General features: G+C 45.0%; 1 protein-coding gene across 2 annotated transcripts in view; it reads left to right on the top strand.

Moving 5' to 3' along the window:
* grk5l (G protein-coupled receptor kinase 5 like) overlaps nt 1-23,735 on the top strand; it is a 114,656-nt gene that overhangs the window by 56,652 nt on the left and 34,269 nt on the right. The window contains exons 2-3 of one of the 2 annotated variants that reach the window (XM_084323288.1): nt 19,827-19,922; nt 22,146-22,258. The exons of the other annotated variant lie outside the window; for it this stretch is intronic. Coding sequence (XP_084179414.1) covers nt 19,827-19,922; nt 22,146-22,258 — 209 coding nt within the window. The remainder of the gene's footprint in view (nt 1-19,826; nt 19,923-22,145; nt 22,259-23,735) is intronic. 2 annotated transcript variants of the gene reach the window in all.

The following is a 23,735-nucleotide window of genomic DNA, read 5'->3' as shown; positions in this document are numbered from 1 at the left end:
CACCTCACATGTGCTGTTAATACATAATACTCCCTGGGAGCAGCATACAGAATGTGGACTCGAATTGACCTATTTTAAACCCTGCCCTCTTTTCTTGATCCTCCAATCACAACTGTTGCTTCCCAAGCAGGGTTCGGGTGGGCGGGTTTGAGATTCTATCGATTATATCTGGTCTTCTGTCTAGCACCTGTTGAGACACGGATGTACGTTTGTATGTATGTTTGAATGTTTGGATGTATGTTTTTTTTTATCTTTGTTGTCCCCAATTTAATAAATTCCCTCCTGGTTGTTGTGCTGCCCTACTGTTGGTCTGGGGAGGGTGTAGACTACCACATGCTGCCTTACTGTTGGTCTGGGGAGGGTGTAGACTACCACATGCTGCCCTACTGTTGGTCTGGAGAGGGTGTAGACTACCACATGCTGCCCTACTGTTGGTCTGGAGAGGGTGTAGACTACCACATGCTGCCTTACTGTCGGTCTGGGGAGGGTGTAGACTACCACATGCTGCCCTACTGTTGGTCTGGAGAGGGTGTAGACTATCACATGCTGCCTTACTGTCGGTCTGGGGAGGGTGTAGACTACCACATGCTGCCCCACTGTCGGTCTGGGGAGGGTGTAGAACTACCACATGCTGCCCTACTGTCGGTCTGGGGAGGGTGTAGAACTACCACATGCTGCCCTACTGTCGGTCTGGGGAGGGTGTAGAACTACCACATGCTGCCCTACTGTCGGTCTGGGGAGGGTGTAGACTACCACATGCTGCCTTACTGTTGGTCTGGGGAGGGTGTAGACTACCACATGCTGCCCTACTGTTGGTCTGGGGAGGGTATAGACTACCACATGCTGCCCTACTGTCGGTCTGGGGAGGGTATAGACTACCACATGCTGCCCTACTGTCGGTCTGGGGAGGGTGTAGACTACCACATGCTGCCTTACTGTCGGTCTGGGGAGGGTGTAGACTACCACATGCTGCCCTACTGTCAGTCTGGGGAGGGTGTAGACTACCACATGCTGCCCTACTGTCGGTCTGGAGAGGGTGTAGACTACCACATGCTGCCTTACTGTCGGTCTGGGGAGGGTGTAGACTACCACATGCTGCCTTACTGTTGGTCTGGAGAGGGTGTAGACTACCACATGCTGCCCTACTGTCGGTCTGGAGAGGGTGTAGACTACCACATGCTGCCCTACTGTCAGTCTGGGGAGGGTGTAGACTACCACATGCTGCCCTACTGTTGGTCTGGAGAGGGTGTAGACTACCACATGCTGCCCTACTGTCGGTCTGGGGAGGGTGTAGACTACCACATGCTGCCTTACTGTCGGTCTGGGGAGGGTGTAGACTACCACATGCTGCCCTACTGTCGGTCTGGGGAGGGTGTAGACTACCACATGCTGCTCTACTGTCGGTCTGGGGAGGGTGTAGACTACCACATGCTGTCCTACTGTCAGTCTGGGGAGGGTGTAGACTACCACATGCTGCCCTACTGTCGGTCTGGGGAGGGTGTAGACTACCACATGTCTCCTCCGATACATGTGGAGTTGCCAGACGCTTCTTTTCACCTGACAGTGAAGAGTTTCACTGGGAGAGTGTAACACGTGGAGGTTCACACTATCTCCCCCAGATCCCCTCCCTGCTAAACAGGTGCCCCGAACAACCGAACACTGCCAACTGTGTTCATAGGGACGACAAGCTGGAGGTACCGCTGCCAGGAATTGAATCTGGGTCTCTGCGGTGGTAGGCAAGTGCTTAAACCTCTACACTTAGGCTACATGTTTTTTTTTATCTACTTTTTCTCCCCATTTTCTATTTTTCTCCCATCCCAATTTTGTATTATCCAATTCTCCCCTCCCCTGTCTCGAACGTTGTTAGACCATGCCTCCCACTGGTCGGCTGCAATGTGGACGAAGCCTTGCATCACGTGTCCTCTCCGGTACACGAGGAGGCAGCCTGTCTCATCTTTTCACCTGCACAGCGCGATCTCTCAGTGGCGAGGAGTAACGCGTGGGAGGCTCGCGCTGCCCCCGATACTTCATGATTTTGCTGTACAGGTGCACCAACCGACCTGTGGGAGTCGCTGTCCACAACGTCCGATCCCCACCCACCGGCTTTCCCACCCCTAATACTGCCAATTGTATTACCGGTAGTATGAACGACCAGCCAAGCCGGAAGCAACGGCGAGAGCTGGGCTCGAATCCAGCATCTCCTGCGTTAGTGGCGAGCGCCTTGCCCACTGCACCACTTAGCCTACATGTTTATGCTAAATCAAATCACAATGTCTATGATACAAAAATAAATATATATTTTTTTTTTACAAAAGTGATATTGTCTAATGCACCTTGCTCATTGTTTGGATGCTGCTCTATATTAGCATTGAGACTGTTGATAATAAAACATTTTATTATTATTATTATTGTCTATGACGGATTTTGAGTTTATGACATTCATTAAGTGGTATAGCATACGACGGCGACGCAGCAGGAGACAGAAGAATAGGCCAGTGTTAGCAGACAGGGGCCATGCGTCAGCGCTGTTTGCTTAAAGCACATAAGCAGATGTAACAGCTGGACCATCCCATTATTATTACTGTGATGATGAGAAAGACAGTCCAAGGCTAGTAAGGAGCCTGGCGGAGAGAAGGACAAGCCATGACATCATCGTGGGCAACAAAATCTAATGTATTTGTAAGGCCCGACAACACACGTTAATGTCCCCATGGGCCGGACACGTCTTCTTTAAACAAATCAAGAAGAAACATCACAATAAATCAAGAACAAAACAAAAAAAACATGAAATCCAAAATAAAATGTAAAATAAATAAATTAATAAACCCCACGCAAAGGTAAGGAAAAACTCACTAAAAACCTAGCAATAGGAAAAAAGCACCCCAGGCAGTGTGGAGGGGAGAAACCTTAGAATGGCCGTTCAAGGGGGGGGATCTCCCTTCTTAGATGTCGTGATAGTAGTGTCTGTGTTGCTATAAAACAGGCGTAACTGTTGGTAAGCATGTACATATACGTGTAATGAAACACAAATAAGTGCATGCAATAGCAACTGAAAAGGGTTTCTTCCTCCAATAGTCCTCTAGTCAGGTCTAGGCTGTGTTTCCCTATGCTTCCTATGGTATGAGGACCACACACACACACACACACACACACACACACACACACACACACACACACACACACACACACACACACACACACACACACACACACACACACACACACACATACAGTAAAGCACAAAGAAAGCACATGTTCTTTGAAAACGGTGTGGTTGTTTTGCTGGACAGATAAAGATCTTGGTATCTCTAGTAGATCTTTCTGTGGGAGGATCAACATGCTGCTTGGGAAGAAGAGAGGGAGTGAGAGCGCATTATTTGCTTATTGGGGTTATTTACCCTGCCGGGTTTGCATGTAGACGTAGGACACAGAACAAGGCTCGGCGAGAACAGCTCCCAGTCCCCCCTCCCTGTATGGATTCATGCAAATACTCTCCCAAGTATTGCTTGGGACATTGCGAGAGAGCTGAAAGAGAGACCTTAAAGAACAATCACATTTGCATCCAAGGTTTTGGCTACCGGTCCTTATAGGTGATGGGTTAACCGCAGCACAATCAATATTTAAAGTAGAACACAAACACAAACAAAGGAGCCACCTGACCTACGGACACCGACGACATGAAAAGGAGTTATTGGAATGGTAGTGAATGACGTGAATGGATGTGAATGATTAGATGTGCGTTAACAAACATTTAACAAGTCATTAATAACTAACAGTGTGTGAACCTATTAACGATTTTTAAGGGATAGTTATTCTAAAGGGTTGGTTTTGGTTTATGATTTTGGAATTATTATTAAGATTTGTAATTTTTTCAAAAAGAAATTACACAGTGCAGCTTTTAAAATTCTTTAAACTGTAAGCCCTGTACAAACAGTGTATGGAGGCTTTCTGATGTGTGTTCGCATACAGTAGTGTTCGTGTCAGTTGAACTGAGGATGAGGACATTGCTGGAGAGAGGTCATAGTGGAAGCGTGTGTGTGTGTGTGCGTGTGCGTGTGCGTGTGCGTGTGTGTGTGTGTGTGTGTGTGTGCGCATGTGCATGTATATGTATTTTTACTTCCCTCGGCATGCTTTGATGATGTCAGAGCCGCTAAGCAGAAACATAAAAAGAGGGCGGCGACCACGCTGCTCGCATGGAACATATTAGACGGACGGGTTCCTGTGCGTTCCCTCGCTGGAGTGCATATTTCTGTATGTGTGTGTGAGATGGAAAGTGATAGACTGTAAGAGAGAGAGAGAATGACGGAAGAGTTATTAGGGGTGTGGGAAAATATTGATACAGCATGATATCGTGAAAGTTTCTCCCCGCGATATCTTGATCTCCAGTATCGTGATATTTTTCACTGTACTTTTTCTCAGGCATTTAAAAGAAAGACCTTACATATTATTATAATATTATATTATAATATTATATATAAGGATACATTTACTGTTTGTTTACTTTGCTAATCTCTCCATTCAGAAAACCCCCAGAAAGAAAGTATAATTATTACGCTGTGTGTATTGAGGTGTTGTTTTGTCAAATATGTCCGATATGAAATCTCAATATGTCGCCGTGTCTATAGTTTATTACCCACATCTTTTATTTAATGAAAAGCAGAAATACCCTGACAGAATTGTAACAATAGTCATATCATCATAACAATTATAATAGCACAGTAATAACAATATAAATAAAAGTACAAAATAAACGATTAATAATAAAAATAAGAGTTAAACTAAATGTCTCCCATTAAAAATGATATTCGAATACAAGTCGTAAGTACTTACGTGTTCAATGTTAGGTCAGCATATTTCATCATCAAGAAGCATTCAGTATTTAATATGCACCAACCTGTTTGAGATAACGTAAAAAGAAGATGATCCAGTTAGGGTCGCCCCGATGGCATCCTCTTCGAGTTGAAGAGTTCCTCTTTTTTTTTTTTTTTTTTTTTTTTTTACTTTTTTTTTTAGCGTTTATCGCTTTTCTGGTCAAGCATGACCGACAGAAACAGGTTGAAATGGGATGTAGAGCAGGGGAAGACATTCTGAGAAATGACGGCGGGTCCGGGAATCGAACTCGTGTCCCCCAGATCCGTGACGAGCACGGTTTTCCCCGACGCAGAAATAGCGCAGAGATATGCGGTGAGCTACGGGAGCTCCCCGAAGAGTTCCTCTTTAAGTAGAAAAGTATGAATTGATTGAATTACTTGCCTTTCTTGTAGGTAGGGATGTCCCGATGACAGATCGGACAGATCGGAATCGGAGCCGATCATGGCATATTTTAATTGATCGGTATCGGCTATATTAAGCCTAATCAAATAAAAACCATTAAGGGTTGATGTAGGCTATTTTGCAGAGTGTGCACTATCAAGGAAAATACAAATATTGGATAAGGACTCAGTATTGGCAGAAAAGTTATTCATATTAAATGAAAAGTTGATCAGGACATCCCAACTTGTAGGTACAGTACAAACCTCAAGTAACTAGTACTTGTATAAATATCAACTAGTACTTGTATATCATATACTATAGATACATGTAGAGGGGATATTTGCTTTGAAATCCAGTGGAGCAAAAAAAGTACAATGTCCCCAAAAATGAAATAAAGTAAAGTACAGATACCTGAACATAGTACTGAAGTAACAGTACTCGGGTGAAAGTAACGTGTTACTCTCCACCCCAGAGAAAGGGGGAAGGGGGAGGGAGGGGAGGACAAGAGAGTTTATGTAAGAATGTATTTGCCTATTCATACTTTAAAAGCACAATCTTCTGCGAAACAGGGACCCACAGTCACTGACCCGGACGCAGAGAGGGTGCCAAAGGGGGGGTTTATCCTTTTCTACTTAATACCACAACTGTAAATCCCAACGTTTCTTTTATAGTCTCACATTTATATGTTTTGCATATTTCTACCAAGACCTATGCCTGTATTACGTGCTTGCAGGGGCATACCAGACAGAGATGGAATGCCCGTGTCAATGTTTCCCCTTCATTACACAGCCATGGTTGTCCCACCGCCCACCTAACGTAGGATTTCAACTCGTTTTTCAATTGAATGGGGTCATCCTTTCTAAAGCTCCCAGACGAGCGAGGTCCAAAGACACTGCCAGACAGGAAATTACTTGTTATACACAGATGGATGAATCTCCGTTATGAGCAGATGAATAATTTATGCTAGATGAGAATGGCTGTTGTTGTTATAAGGTCCTAGGACTGGTGTGTGTGTGTGTGTGTGTGTGTGTGTGTGTGTGTGTGTGTGTGTGTGTGTGTGTGTGTGTGTGTGTGTGTGTGTGTGTGTGTGTGTGTGTGTGTGTGTGTGTGTGTGTGTGTGTGTGTGTGTGTGTGTGTGTGTGTGTGTGTGTGTGTGTGTGTGTGTGTGTGTGTGTGTGTGTGTGTGTGTGTGTGTGTGTGTGGGTGTGTGTGTGTGTGTTGGCACGCACTTGCATCTTTATTTCTTTTTGTACCTTGAATCAGATGCGTATACTGTGCTATCTGTTTATTTTTTTGAGTGCATATTTAGGAGAACTGAATATCTGACTGCTTTTACAATGTTTGTCTCTTCCCTTGTCAGCCTGTAATTTATATGAATACATAAATACTAGGGGTGGAACGGTTCACAAAATCAACGGTTCGGTTCGTATCACGGTTTTTAGGTGTACGGTTTTCGGTTCGTTGTTTTAATTTTTTTTTTTTTTTAACACTCCAAAAATACCATACATCAACATAAGATATATAGCCTAAAATAATCCAACTTTTCAGTTATTCTCAAGGACGTAGTCATGCAAAAACTGAAAGAATGAGGCCATTTGACATCAGGCACATTATTTTGACAGTGACGGTTAGAGCTAGGAGAGATTTTGGTAAGAGGGGAGGCATTGCTGATTTAAACATGCTTCTCATTTATATAGTACTAAAAAAAAAGTTTACCTTTAATAATGTTTGGCACACAAAGACCGAACTGACTGAAAAATATAGGCAACATTTGTAAAAGTATTAACTCGTCAATATACCCCCATTCCCCACTAATCAAACTGATGTCGTGGAGTCACTTCTCTGTGAGCGTTTTCACGGTTAGCTTGCGGAGAGAGAGAGAGAGAGAGAGAGAGAGAGAGAGAGAGAGAGAGAGCTGTGTTTGGAAGAGACGGGAAGAACCTTGTATTTTGATTAATTCACCAAACACGTGTGTGTGCTCAAATCAAGTAATTTGTATTAATGCACACAAGGTGCTTCACAAACGCAAGAATGAAACAGTTCAATCAGAATAAGAAGTCCAAGAGAGAAGGGTTTTAATTTAATCCACTGAAGGGTGCTCTACTTCATCAGAGCCAAGATGGCAAATCCTCGATCACCTCTAGGACGTTCCAGAAGAGCCTGCTGCTCCAAGCACCCGAGGGATATGGTGGAGAATGTCAGGCTCTATTAGGATATCAGAGATACCCACGGGGGCAAGACCATGCAAGACAAACAAGAGGATTTAAAATTAAAGTCTATAGTGCACAGGGAGCGCAGTAATATATCCCACGAGCCAAGTCGGGTGGTACCACCTCCCTGACTTCTGCCATGTTTAAACAACGTGCAGAACAGGGGCGCTCTAGTAGCACACCATGTATCGCACTGCGTCGCGAAGCGGCCGTCCCGGGTTCACTTCCCACTCCCGGTGACTCCCATTTGTCGCATGTCTTCCCCACCTCTTCTCCCGTTCACCCTCTCCTCATCTGTCGGTCATGTCTGACCATGAGAAAGCAATAAATACTAAAGAAAAAATCTTTAAAAAAAGATTATAATAAACGTGCAGAACCCTCCGGGTGGTACCACCTCCCTGACTTCTGTCATGTTTAAACAACGTGCAGAACCCTCGCCTCGTCTTTGCGGAGACAGCTCCGTTATTATATTGCCCCATAAACCTGTGACCTTATCCAGTGGCGTTGCGCAATATGTCGGGGCCCCCCGCAGGTCAGACCATGAGGCCCCGCCCACTCCCCTAAATCAATAATAAAGTGAGAACATTTTGCTTTTTTTTCGCCGCGTCGGAGCAAATTCGAGACACATATTCGGTTTCAAAAAGGTGTCCCACGGTCTCCTCTATGGCCGTGAATATTCTCACGCGGATCGGAATCACGGCGCGCCCGTGGGACACTTTTCCGTTTCTGTGAGTTTATTCCACGCTTTCGGCTTTCCTTTTCTAAGCATTTTCGGGGCTACATGTGAATGAGTAAAAGTTGCGGGACGATATACAGGTTAGAGACTACTACAACAAAGAAATAAGGGGGGCCAAAGACGAAGAACAGAATGGAATAATTAAGATGATAGTATGGGCATACGAAGGGGGGCAAGGAAGAGTAATATCAGCAATATACCAAGAATACACACGACCGATTACATAAGGGAGAAATGGGAGAGAGAACTAGAGATAGAAATAACAGGGAAGGAATGGGGGAACATGTGCGAGGTGCAACATTCAACAACAGGATCGAGGATATGGAAAGAGTTTGGATGGAAAAACATAATCAGATTCTTTATAACCCCAGAGCTGAAGGGAAAATATGCACCAACGCAAAGAGCATGCTGGAGGATGTGTGGGAAGGAGGGGGCAAATCACACACACATATTCTGGGGATGTCAGAAGCTGAAGGGGTATTGGGAGGAGATAGGGGAGGCAATGATCAGAATATTAGGATACGGATTGCCACAAACAGGACTGGTGCTTTACTTAGGAGACCTGACACACGAGGGAATACAGGGGGGGGACAAATATTTAATAAAGATAATGTTGATAGCGGCCAGAAAAGCAATAACAAGACTGTGGTACAAAGAAGACCCACTGACAATAGCACAATGGGTAGGAATAGTGGAAGAGATACAGGATATGGAGAGGATAACACACATGCTGAGGCTACAGGAAGAGAAATTTGGAGAAAGATGGGGAAAGTGGGAGGATTACAAGGGGAACGAAAACGACATCACAGAGGAAGAACCAAATACATCACAAGAGGGCGAAGGGTAAAGGAGGAAAGAGGTTCAAAGAGGGTCTCTGAACCCATGTCACACACTTAATGTTTTACAATTGTTTTATGTTTTTTTAAGTCAGTATTTTTATTTTTCGTCTTTTGGGCATTACATTTTTCCTTTATTATTTATGTCTGTTTAATAGTGTTGTTGAAGTTATTGTATATGTTGTGTTGTTTGTCTCAATAAAAATTTAAGTTTAAAAAAAAAAAAAATTGCGGGACGCCCAGATGTACCCACGGTAGAAAGCTCGCGTGGAGCCCATAATAGGCTCACTTAATACAGCGTTTTAAAATCACGCGGAAGTGATTTAGGAAAAGCTTCGGCACGCCGAGAGGTACCGGTGGATTTAATCTCGCGAGGATCGGGGCAATATTCGGCCCGTGGGAGCACTCGCGAACCATGTACAAAGAAATCTAAGAGGATAGTCTACAGTGGGGGCGGGGCCCCCTAAGCTCCGGGGCCTCCGCTACGCCACTGACCTTATCCAACCTCAGATAGAGATAATTGATTGGCCAGGAGTGCGGGTGGAAACACAAGGTCAGCCATTGGATGGTATCTGTAAAAGGGATGATGGGGATGATTCAGAGGCGATGACACATAGAAACCTCACCAGAGGGGGGTCAAGAAAGTAGAATAAAGAGTGTGATAATAGATTGAGTTAAGTTAAAACAAGCAAACAATATGGGGATGAGAGAGAGCGATGGATAGAGAGAGAGAGGGAGAGAGAGTGAAAAAGAGAGATGGAATATGGAGGGAAATAGGCACGGATGGGCAGCAGGGCAGAGAGAAAGGGAGAAAAAGACAGAGAGCAAAGAGAGCCAGAGGAGGAAGGAGTTCACATTGTGTGTCGAGGGCTGAGTTCACATTGTGTACGACTTGAATGGCTGGGCGGAGGACCAGTGTTTTTGGCACAACAATGTCATGATGTTGACATGATGTTGACCCCTCACAGGAAACGACCCTCTTAGCTCATTCTACTCGTCATGTGTTTTTTCGGTCGACACATGAGTCCTCTTTGTTAATCCGGCTTGGCATTTCGGACCACCACACACACACAACTCGATAAAGTCGGTTGGAACCGTTTAATTGAACTCTTAGCCCTCAGAGGCCCGCGGCCCCCCCCCCAAACTGACATCACCGTCTTACAGAGGCCACGGCAGGTTCAGCTTTAAAGCTAGTATGGAACTAGGAGGGCACTCAGAGAGGTGCGTACACCCACGCAAGCCGGCAAAGCCCTAACCCATCTGGTTCACATCAGCTATGACAATGTGTTATTATGATAGAGCTGTATTTCCTTCCTGCCGTGGAGCGAGACACCTCTCGCTAGAATTCACCTCAACTTCTGAACTGCTGTCTGACAGCTGTGCTCACAGCTCAGTCACCACTGGAATGTCTCCGTTCATGAATCACAACGGTGCACTTGATAACACACCGCATCCAATTCCACTTCCACAGTAGTGAACGGTCTTATAAATCGGTATTTGGGTTTCACTTAAAGAAAGTAAAGAAAGTTTCCCCTCCCCAAAATCTCCTGGTTTGGATTGGACTCTCCTCCTCGGGAGACTGATCTTACTTCACAGCAGCCATCTCGTTTGGCCAAATAGTGAACATTCTAAAAATACTCACATACACACCGTTGCCTAACCTAGCTAATCCAATCTTGTTGTAGCTAAGATTGGATGAAAAGAAATAATAGATTTTATGCGTAGATTTCTAAACTTTTTATAACGTGGCTATTTCCTGGTTAGAAAAAGATGACAGAGGACAATCTGCCTCATAACGGACATTAAATACTTAACCTACAAACATGAGACTGTGCTGACAGCACATTATTGCTGTAACCGAATAGATCCGCTGGGAGCCGGTCTCTGATTTGGGCTGTGCGTTGAACATCCGAGCCCTTTGCTCAGGCGCTCCGGAGCGTCAAGTGAGGGGGAGAGCAGTTTGCGGGGGGTATGGCTCTGAGCAGCAACCTGTGTAGTATCACCCTCTTGCATTCAAAAGGTGTAACTTTATACTGTATCTATTTCAATGGACAATGATGGAAATTAATTCAAATAAAATACTTGACATTGACCAATTTGAAAAATATTCTGGCAGTTGGCCTGCTGTCAGCCTATGTGCAGAGTTTCATTCCAATCAGATCATAACTGTAGAAGTTATGGCTGATGCAGACCGATAGCCAGACAGACAGAACTACAGAAGTGATTGCAATACTGTGATTGTGCTGTGCGGGTGTAACTAGATGACCTTAGGAATCCAAGTACCAACCATGGCTTAATAATGGCTAACTAATGCTCCATAGTTTTGGTGAAGGAAAAACTGGACATATTCAAAGGGATCCCTTGACCTCTCACTTCAAGATGTCACAATCAAAATGGGTTCTATGGGTATCCACAATCTCCTAATTTATGCAAATGACATGTCGTCAGCTTGTGACTGCAACTTGTTCCTGTTCGCGGATGACTCAGCCCTGCTGGTCTCTGACAAGAACAAGTTACAGGTTGAAAAAACTCTCAGCTCAGAACTCGGCAGAATCTGCACCTGGCTCGCTGATAACAAACTATCATTACACATGGGTAAAACAGAGTCCATTCTCTTCGGATCAAATAACAAACTCAGCAAAACCGACGGCTTCTCAGTTACAGTGGGTGACAATATTGTCACAAGGAAAGACGAAATTACATACCTACCTAGGTTCCATCCTAGAGGCAAATCTTTCCTGTGACAAAATGGCATCCAATGTAATCAAAAAAGTCAACCAACGAACTAGATTCTTGTACCGGATCTCCTCTCTGGTAAACAAGAATACCCTGAAGACTCTGGCAGCCGGCAGGAGCACTAATTCAAGGGTACTATGACTATGCTTGCACCTCATGGTACCAAAGTACCTCAAAGGCGCTAAATACAAGATTACAAACATCACAAAACAAACTGGTCAGACTACTACTTGACCTTACTCCTAGAACCCACCTCACCCCTGCCCACTTTGACTACCTAGGATGGCTTAGAGTAGAAGACAGAGTACAGCAACTTGCAATGGGCCTGGTCTACAAGATACACTACACGACTAAGATACTGTACATGTCAAAATACTTCCCAAAGGTCAGTGAATACCACGACCACAACACCAGAGGGAGCTCCACAAATCATGTTAAACCCAGATTCGGCTCAAACAAGGGACTAAACACGTTTCGCAATTATGCCACATCAATGTGGAACGCCCTACCCAAAGCTGTAAAGAAATGTGAATCACTACCCACTTTCAAAACCACTCTCAAAGAACACCTACGGGAGACTGCAAATCGAAACTGGCCCCTGTAAATGTCCTAACCCAACCCCCTCCAATGTACAGTAAATGACCTAACCCAAGAATACACAAGACCCTCCTCTTGGAACCAAGTATGGTTTCGTCGATAATCCAATGTACAGTTTTGCTTGTACAGTTGGAATTGCATAACTTGTATGACTGGAAAGCTGAGACTCTTGTGGATCCAATGAGCCCAATTGTATAGATAGAATAGAATAGAATAGAAATACTTTTATTATCCCGTGGGAAATTTGACACTGCAAATCGCTCAACATTTAAACATTTAGACAGGACAGGTCACAAATTAGAATAATAACACAAATCAATCAAGTTGCCTAGGATAAGAGTAGAGTCAAATAGAATAAAAATGAAATAAAATATACAGAAATAAATACAGTAAAAATAGAAAATACACTGAGCATGGGGGAAGGGGGGGGGGTACGGGTAGTAAAAAAACAACACAGCAGTGTAAACAATTTGGTCAATATAATTTAACTATCTAACTAAATGAAATATATATTCACAGTATTCACAGTGTCACATAAGGTGCAGTATGCTTCAGGTAGTGTATTGTCCTCCTTGGGTTCCTATTAATCCACTTGGATTCCTAAGGTCATCCAATAATACAATTCTTAGTATTAATGTGAGATCATGTTGAATGAATGAATGAATGAATGAAAACTTTATTTAACAGATTGCAGAATGGGTACAATACAGTATGGCTCAATACACACAATTGTTAAGGGGATGCAGACCAGAGAAAGACGTTTGTCTTGTTTACATCAGGGTCCCCTATTTTCAATTCATAGTTACATTTATGACATACATGACATCATGACATTAAGGCATAGGGACATACATGACATACAGGTATATAGTACTGTTACATTTGTGACATATATGATATGCAAAATACAGTACTGTTACCCATAGATCCTGACAGAGAGTATATACATATGATGGGGAACAAGACTGTACATTAGGAGGGGTGGGTGGGTGGGAGAGAAATATACATACGGTGGGGAGAGAATATATACATACGGTGGGGAGGAGACTGTACATTAGGAGGGGGTGGGACCGGGTGGGTGGGAGAGAAATATACATACGTGGCGAGAGAATATATACATACGGTGGGGAGGAGACTATTAGGAGGGGGTGGGGGGGTTTGGACATTACGGTGGCCAGTTTCGAATTGCAGCCTCCCGTAGGTGCTCTTTTAGAGCGGTTTTGAATGTGGGTAGGGATTCACATTCCTTTACAGCTTTGGGTAGGGCGTTCCACATTGATGTGGATGTTAGTCTCCATAGTAGCCATTTCAGTGTAGTGAGTAAAAACTTGACCTTGTTGTATACAATTACCTATTGTGACCTCTAGGTTAATCACAGCCTCAGGAAACATTACAACCACAAACTAGAGACCTACGGCATTCAGAGGATTTATGGCTTCCCAAGGTATATTGACAATAAGGGGGGATTTCCGAGCAATTTCCAGAACCGAAGTGCTCACCATCCAATCACCGGAAAATACAATTCTTACAGAAATCTCCAAATGTTTTTCATACCAAATCACAGCATTAATTTTCCTCAAGGTCTTGGTGTCTTAATGTGGTATTCTGGAGGGATCTTTGAAAAGAAAATGGTTAAATTCTGCACCAAATCTGTGTAACAAATGGTATCTGTCAGGTAGGGCTGGACGGTATGGTCTAAAATTTATATCACGGTATAATTTGAAGCATAGACGGTAACGGTATATATCACGGTATATTAACTTATCTTAAAATTTCTATATAAATGCTTCTGAAGGGGTAAAGGTAAAACACTGGTATTGCAGCTGTTATTCTGTTACAGCTGCTGAGCTATACTATAGCTAATGTCCATCAATATCTTCCTTTTTAATTAAATAGGTTCAAGAATCGAATCAGGATTGTTAGCAGAGAGAGAGAGGGAGGGAGGAGGCTGCTACTGGAGCCAGCTAACGTTAGCTTGCTGAGGCTACTAGTACATCGACATGCTGCTAGTGGACTGGAGCCAGCTAACGTTAGCTTGCTGAGGCTACTAGTACATCGACATGCTGCTAGTGGACTGGAGTCAGCTAATGTTAGCTTGCTGATGCTACTAGTACATCGACATGCTGCTAGTGGACTGGAGCCAGCTAATGTTAGCTTGCTGATGCTACTAGTACATCGACATGCTGCTAGTGGACTGGAGCCAGCTAACGTTAGCTTGCTGAGGCTACTAGTACATCGACATGCTGCTAGTGGACTGGAGCCAGCTAACGTTAGCTTGCTGAGGCTACTAGTACATCGACATGCTGCTAGTGGACTGGGGCCAGCTAACGTTAGCTTGCTGATGCTACTAGTACATCGACATGCTGCTAGTGGACTGGAGCCAGCTAACGTTAGCTTGCTGAGGCTACTAGTACATCGACATGCTGCTAGTGGACTGGAGCCAGCTAACGTTAGCTTGCTGATGCTACTAGTACATCGACATGCTGCTAGTGGACTGGAGCCAGCTAACGTTAGCTTGCTGATGCTACTAGTATATCGACATGCTGCTAGTGGACTGGAGCCAGCTAACGTTAGCTTGCTGATGCTACTAGTACATCGACATGCTGCTAGTGGACTGGAGCCAGCTAACGTTAGCTTGCTGATGCTACTAGTACATCGACATGCTGCTAGTGGACTGGTGTAATGTATATTCATTAATATTTCACTGAAGGATTACAGATCCTTAGATCTAAGATCTAGCTCCTCTGGTGAGAGCATAATCTCCCCCACTGTGCCAATGGGTCGAGTGACCAACCCAGAAATACTCTGACCTGATGACCTGTGTGACCTAATGCTTGGCTATATCGGCCCTCCGGCCACAGGCCACTGAGGGGAAGCAAAGATGGACATATTATCAGATTCAGCAACAGCTCACATATAACCCCACATATGACCATATACGACCAAGCCTGTCTGATCATCTATTTATTAACCAGTGGCTCGCTAAATTTGGAACCCACATAGTATAAAAGCATGATTGTGTCATCATTCTGGAGCCACACAGCCCCCATGGAGGGCTGTGGTCTCCAGGACTGTTCCTCTGTGTGTTCCTGTGTCAATAAATACCATCGATTGACTTCACCTTCGTCTCCTGGCTCATCATATCAATCCAAAGAACTCAGTTTTATACTAACACTGGAGCCAGCTAACGTTAGCTTGCTGAGGCTACTAGTACATCGACATGCTGCTAGTGGACTGGAGCCAGCTAACGTTAGCTTGCTGATGCTACTAGTACATCGACATGCTGCTAGTGGACTGGAGCCAGCTAACGTTAGCTTGCTGAGGCTACTAGTACATCGACATGCTGCTAGTGGACTGGAGCCAGCTAACGTTAGCTTGCTGATGCTACTAGTACATCGACATGCTGCTAGTGGACTGGAGCCAGCTAACGTTAGCTTGCTGATGCTACTAGTACATCGACATGCTGCTAGTGGACTGGAGCCAGCTAACGTTAGCTTGCTGATGCTACTAGTACATCGACATGCTGCTAGTGGACTGGAGCCAGCTAACGTTAGCTTGCTGAGGCTACTAGTACATCGACATGCTGCTAGTGGACTGGAGCCAGCTAACGTTAGCTTGCTGAGGCTACTAGTACATCGACATGCTGCTAGTGGACTGGGGCCAGCTAACGTTAGCTTGCTGATGCTACTAGTACATCGACATGCTGCTAGTGGACTGGAGCCAGCTAACGTTAGCTTGCTGATGCTACTAGTACATCGACATGCTGCTAGTGGACTGGAGCCAGCTAACGTTAGCTTGCTGATGCTACTAGTACATCGACATGCTGCTAGTGGACTGGAGCCAGCTAACGTTAGCTTGCTGAGGCTACTAGTACATCGACATGCTGCTAGTGGACTGGAGCCAGCTAACGTTAGCTTGCTGATGCTACTAGTACATCGACATGCTGCTAGTGGACTGGAGCCAGCTAACTAGTACGTCGACAGTTAACATTACATAAGGTTTTAGCGCGACGTGGGCATTCCAGAATCACACACATATCTATTATCTATGACTAATTCTATCTATTTTTAGGGGCAAATGCGAGTGAAATAGTTGCGCTGTGGTTACATGACGTCATTGTTATTTTAGAGCTGCTCTACCAGTTACAAGGTATAGTCAAAATCCATACCGTAGCGGAAATTCATACCGTTTATACCGTATACCGTTTATACCGTCCACCCCTACTGTCAGGGCTAATTGGTGAAGCCAGCACAACACAGACAGGCAGGCAGGTAGTAGGTAATAATCCAATGGTGGGTATATCTATTAGCAAGCAGGTAGGGCTGGGGAAAGGATGTGAGGGGGTTGAGCAGAGTCCAATGTGAGAGGGGGTAGAGCAGGCTGGGGCAGGCAGGAGACAGGCAGAATGTTCTGTAGGCACTGGAGAAATACAGGAATGAGGTAATGCAAAAATGCTGACGGGAACAGCAACAAGAATAACTAGAAAAACTGATGGAACAGTAACTAGAGTCAAAAGACTAGAAACGTGACTGACTGAACAATCTGAGTCTACGATCTGGCAACCAGCTGAAGTCAGGACCGGGTTCTTTTATGGCAGTGCTGATGATGAGAAGATGGGTTATAGCTGGTTACACACCTGCCTCTTTTCCTATAATCAGAGAGAGAGCAAGAGGGGGAGAGAACTAGAGAGAGATACTGAGACAAAGAGTGCAGAGAGAAAGAAAGAGAGCAAGAGAGAGAGCTAGACGGAGAGAGACTGAGACTGGAATGACCAGGGAGGGGGGGGGGGGAGAGAGAGAGAGAGAGAGAGAGAGAGAGAGAGAGAGAGAGAGAGAGAGAGAGAGAGAGAGAGAGAACTGAGGACGTGTCAGGTATCAACTCAAAAACGTATGAGACAGTTGAGTATGGGAATGGCTATCATACACTTCTATCATAATGTTCTAATTCCTTATACACTCCAATGTTTCAAAATCGTAGCAGGCACCTAACCAAACACATTTATTACAGATTTATGAAAATATTGATACACAGTGTTGAGCTGCATATCAAATTAATCTTCAGGTTCTCAGCTTTCATGTGATGTATTGTATACAACTTCTATGTGACATACACTGTTGACCTGCTATCTCCCCCCCCCCCCCCCCCAAAAAAAAGAAAGGAAAATAACAATGGGTTTATGGTGGGTTATATGTAATCATAGTTTTGCATTATTGTATTTTTTGTTTAGTTTTTGAGAATAATAAGCTGTTGATAAGAAGTAGGTAGTTCAGTTAATGATCCTCTTTTTACTTGAGTTATTAATACATCACATACATGTTGTTGCCAGGCGCCAGTCACTATTTGCTTAAAATGCCATCACTTTTAACTTAAAGCTAACACTACTAGGCAATTGGCACTACACATGCCTAACCCTAAGATATATAATGTCTAACAACTTAGGCGACATAGGAATATATGTCGTGTGAGACCTCAAATCATCTGTTTCTGTGCGTAATAGAGGTTTATTGACGGCGGGGCACGGGGAGAGGGGTTGAGGCACTAATGTGGGATTGATGGGAGGGCGGCTGTTAAAGCTTTCACTCAAAGAAGGAGCGACTACATCATGACGTAGTATGAGCATTCCAGGGTTATTACTTAAAGATGTCCGCTTGTCAGTACTTCTCTTTCTCTCACGCTAAGCTGCCACTAATGCTGCTATGGCTCGCCCACAGAGACAGTTTCCACTTGAGAGAGGGGGACGTAGGAAACCAAAACCCCTGTCAAATGTTGGCATCGCAGAGTCTTGACACGGTTCGCTTTTTTAGAATCTCAGAGATACGGCGAGAATATAGTGTTATCCTCGGGTGGGATGCGCTGCACGCTGTCCATCCTGGGATCTAGTGTGATGGAAACGCTGCATATGGAAACTCACTCGCACAGGATTATTCAGAGTCATGGAATCCGGTCTGGCAAAGTCCTGTGGTTCCGACGGGAATCTTTCATGCTCTCTGTCCAGACACACACACACACACACACACACACGGTTCCACCTTAAAAAACAGTATTCTCCTTGGCGAGGGAAAGTAAAGCAGGGATTCGGGGAGAGAAGGGATTCGGGGAGGAAGTCAGACGTAATCTATAAATTATATATACGCACTGAGACTATGATTTCATTCAACGACGAGCCCACACACTCCCCTCTCTCTCTCTCTCTCTCACTCTCTCACTCTCTCTCTCTCTCTCTCTCTCTCTCTCTCTCTCACACACTCTCTCCCCTCTCTCTCTCTCTCTCTCTCTCTCTCTCACACTCTCTCCCCCTCTCTCTCTCCCCCTCTCTCTCACACTCTCTCCCCCTCTCTCTCTCTCCCTCTCTCTCTCCCCCTCTCTCCCCCTCTCTCTCACACTCTCCCCCCCTCTCTCTCTCCCTCTCTCTCTCTCCCCCTCTCTCTCTCTCTCTCTCTCTCACTCTCACTCTCTCTGTCGAACCAATTACATTTCCCTTAGCTTGTCTGTAATAGCGAGGATAATCAATGAAACTGTTCTGTTTCCTGTCTTCAGCCTTGTCTTGGTGTGTGTTTACAGGTGGGGGAGGGAAGTGAAACTGTTCTGTTTCCTGTCTTCAGCCTTGTCTTGGTGTGTGTTTACAGGTGGGGGAGGGAAGTGAAACTGTTCTGTTTCCTGTCTTCAGCCTTGTCTTGGTGTGTGTTTACAGGTGGGGGAGGGAAGTGAAACTGTTCTGTTTCCTGTCTTCAGCCTTGTCTTGGTGTGTGTTTACAGGTGGGGGAGGGAAGTGAAACTGTTCTGTTTCCTGTCTTCAGCCTTGTCTTGGTGTGTGTTTACAGGTGGGGGAGGGAAGTGAAACTGTTCTGTTTCCTGTCTTCAGCCTTGTCTTGGTGTGTGTTTACAGGTGGAGGAGGGAAGTGAAACTGTTCTGTTTCCTGTCTTCAGCCTTGTCTTGGTGTGTGTTTACAGGTGGGGGAGGGAAGTGAAACTGTTCTGTTTCCTGTCTTCAGCCTTGTCTTGGTGTGTGTTTACAGGTGGAGGAGGGAAGTGAAACTGTTCTGTTTCCTGTCTTCAGCCTTGTCTTGGTGTGTGTTTACAGGTGGGGGAGGGAAGCTTGTCTTCAGCCTTGTCTTGGTGTGTGTTTACAGGTGTTTCCTGTCTTCAGCCTTGTCTTGGTGTGTGTTTACAGGTGTTTCCTGTCTTCAGCCTTGTCTTGGTGTGTGTTTACAGGTGTTTCCTGTCTTCAGCCTTGTCTTGGTGTGTGTTTACAGGTGTTTCCTGTCTTCAGCCTTGTCTTGGTGTGTGTTTACAGGTGTTTCCTGTCTTCAGCCTTGTCTTGGTGTGTGTTTACAGGTGTTTCCTGTCTTCAGCCTTGTCTTGGTGTGTGTTTACAGGTGTTTCCTGTCTTCAGCCTTGTCTTGGTGTGTGTTTACAGGTGTTTCCTGTCTTCAGCCTTGTCTTGGTGTGTGTTTACAGGTGGAGGAGGGAAGCGGAAAGGAAGGAGTAAGAAATGGAAGGAGATCCTGCGTTTCCCGCATATAAGCCAGAGCACTGAGCTGGGCAACAGCATCGGTACGTGTGTGTGTGTGTGTGTGTGTGTGTGTGTGTGTGTGTGTGCGTGCGTGTGTGTGTGTGTGTGTGTGTATGTGTGTGTGTGTGTGTGTGTGTGTGTGTGTGTGTGTGTGTGTGTGTGTGTGTGTGTGTGTGTGTGTGTGTGTGTGTGTGTGTGTGTGAGTGAAATCTTTTGAGATTCAAATCTCTTTTTCGAGGGAGACCTGACCAAGATAGCACACCATTGCAAAGTTAGGTAAGGTAAGGTTAGATAAGGGACGATAGACACCAGAGCTTTGGACTTTCCCGGGGAGACAAAACCATTAAGCTGCAGCGTGTTCTGAAGGTTATGCATGACCAGGGCGCAAAATAGGTGAAAGCTGCTCTACCAAGTTCTCAGCAAATCCTGGGTACCTGGTAGAGCAGCCATCTAGTGGAGTGAAAGTCATAACAGCTGGTGGTGAGTGATAGGAGATTTCACAGATATAAAGGGAGTTTACTCAGTATGGCTTTGTAAATAGAAAAATATACCAATGCTGCTGTCTCCTTAGACGTAATGAAATCATAAAGTACACAGTGATGTGTACGGGACAATGAGTTGGATTTAAAACGTAGAGAACTGTGATACACAGAGTCTAGACAGCGAAGTGTCTCCATAGTCTAGATTAGAACACAAGGAGGGGCGAATTCACAAAGGGATTGCGCTGCTTTTTCTGACACTATGCCTGTGCAAAAAGCACTCGCAAAGGGTGAAATACCGTGCTAACTGCGTTGCCATCATCATTGCGTCTCTGTGCGTCCGTGCTATTTGCGGGTATTTAAATGAGGTCATATGGGCGGAACATGTGCCCCTTTCTATGCAAATGAGCCTCATTGCAAAAACACTCCGATTCACAAAGATCGGCGCTAATTGCCACGCACAGTTAAAATGAAGCTATTTATGTCTTCAGAGATTTGGTGGTAACTAAGCGCATTTATAAGGGGTGTTATTGCCAGCGCTTCCGGTGATCCGTTGGGTTATGTAATAATCACAATAAATAGAATAGAACCTGCACACTCATATGCTCCAGAATAAACTTTTAATTTATAATGTTTTGTCAGATCCATGAGTAGACGCTGGAAACTGAAAAGTGTATTCTGGAGTATATGAGAATGCCGGGTTCTATTCTCTATTCTAAACATTAAATACAACTTAATTTCTTACTCTAAAAGTATTCCTAAATCAGAAATTATTTTCACTGGCACACAGTGCCTAACTTCGGCAGAAAGATTCAGCACCACAGGTCTGCTAAAACTAATTTCTTTTGGGATGACATGACAAACCAAATTGGACGATTTGGTACCATCTGGGTGGTAACATCCGTTACATGTGTGTGTTTGTGTGTGTGTGTCTGTCTGTCAATCTCTGATGTAATGAGTAGCATGGCAGTGTGTCAGAGATATTGTTTTCCATACCCATAAGAAGTCCTCATAAGCATATCAAACCTCTGCTAATATTTGAATCATATGTCTGTGTGATTATGTGGTCTAGTGTTTAAAATGTACATGCTTGCATGTGTGCAGGGGCGTAGCTGTAGATTGTGGGCCCCATGAAATAATGTATCTGTAGGCCCCCAGTGAATGCGAGCGCGCGTAAGCGTGCGAACAAAATTTTTTTTTGCCATTTATTTATTGATGAAAACGCATAATATGGTTTTTACCTATACATTCGGATCAGCAGTTCAGCACCTGCACTGTTGGTGGGTGAGCCTAGTATAGGATGTCGCATTGCGTTCATCTTCAATGAATGGACCAATGCAATAGTCTACCAAAGCCCCACCTTTCTCTCTATATATCTCACACACACACACACACACACACACACACACACACACACACACACACACACACACACACACACACACACACACACACACACACACACACACACACACACTTCAGAAACAAACATAGTATCAATGAGAGCATCAATAAATACACCTGAGTGATGTCTACTAAAAAATAATAATAATAAATATAAGAAAAAAAAAAATCTGGGCCCCCCCCCCCCCCCCAGTGCTGGGCCCTTGGAATCATCCTAAACTACCCCCCCCCCAGCTACGCCCCTGCATGTGTGTGTCTGTGCAGGCATACATGTATGTCTGTGTGTGTGGTGGGAGTACGTTTCCTGCGTCTATCTAGAGCAGACTGTGTATGTCAGTGAGGTGCCAGTATGTAAATGTGTGGTTGTATTCCTTCTGTCAGAGAGGGACTATGTCAGCCTGTGTGAGAAACAGCCAATCGGAAGTCTGCTCTTCCGGCTCTTCTGTGAGACGAGACCTGAACTGCTGCGATGCATCCATCTGCTGGATGCTATGGTATGCACACATGCAGACACACACACATACATACATACAATCACTCACACTCATGCACACACACACACATACACACACACAACCACTCACACTCATTCACACACACACACATACTCTCACACACACTTTCTCAGGGGCCTTTCTCACTCACTATTCGGGGTCGAATCAACGCCCCCGGGGACGGGGGGGAGTGTTCTCACTCAGACGGACACACCCCTTTTGGGTGCGAAGTGGCGCTGATTCGTACTACCCCCCGCTGAACCTGGGACGCTTGCAATAGGTGGTTCTGGGTGCGCGCCAGTGACACACACAACGTCGTTATTTGCTTGAATTGTGGGCAGATAAAAACACACAGCAACAACTGGACAATACCCACTAAAACGATATTTATATCTTCTATATATCTTCGAAATATATCAGATATAAAGCCCCTGGCTTGCACATAGCAGTCACGGAAGGGGGTAAAGACTTCCCTGGCTCGCATTAAGCCTGGTAACTTTTTTTTGCCATAGCTATATGTCTACTATAATTTCTTGTTCGAATGCATTTATTTCTATAGACCAGTGGTGCCCAACTGCCCAACCAGTTGGGCAGTCGAACCACACACACACACACACACACACACACACACACACACACACACACACACACACACACACACACACACACACACACACTCACTTGCTCAGTCACTCAATATACTCACATTTTCCCTCCTTTCTCTCTGCCCTGCTGCCCATCCGTGCCTATTTCCCTCCATATCCCCCCCCCTCTCTCTCTCGCTCTCTCTCTCTCTCTCTCTCTCTCTCTCTCTCTCTCTCTCTCTCTCTCTCTCGCTCTCTCTCTCTCTCGCTCTCTCTCTCTCTCTCTCTCTCTCTCTCTCTCTCTCTCTCTCTCTCTCCTCTCTCTCTCTCTCTCTCTCTCTCTCTCTCTCTCTCTCTCTCTCTCTCTCTTTCTTTCTTTCTCTCTCTGTATGCACACACCTTTTTTTTAACACACTCATTTTGATTAGAATGTAAATACAGGAGTCTGGGTGGAGAAGTGATCATTAGTGCCAGCACCCTCCTCCCCTCTTCTCAGTCAGACCCCTGACCCCCCTTAGGACGACCCCCCGTTTTCCTCTCGCGTCTAGGCGGAATGCCTCCCACATGACACATCTAAAAAAGTCTTTAAAGTAAAGCCCAGAATATCTTTGTAGGCATGTGACTGGATAGAAAGACAGCATTGTTTCTCAAGCCACTCCCTCTCCCAGTACACCCCCCCCCCATCATCCCCCCCCTTTGCCCCCCCAATCCTAAAAACTACCACCACACACACTGAGGGAAACAACTCATACAACCCCCCCCCCCCCCCACACACACACACACACACACACACACACACACACACACACACACACACACACACACACACACACACACACACACAGCCATGTGTTCATGCATTGTGGCATCATTCCATAGGCTTACATTCATTA

This window comes from Notolepis coatsorum (genome assembly GCF_963971535.1).
Source record: "Notolepis coatsorum genome assembly, chromosome: 10".
NCBI lineage: Eukaryota > Metazoa > Chordata > Actinopteri > Aulopiformes > Paralepididae > Notolepis > Notolepis coatsorum.
The sequence above is the reverse complement of the archived record's forward strand: the minus strand, read 5'-3'. Positions and strand labels throughout refer to the sequence as shown.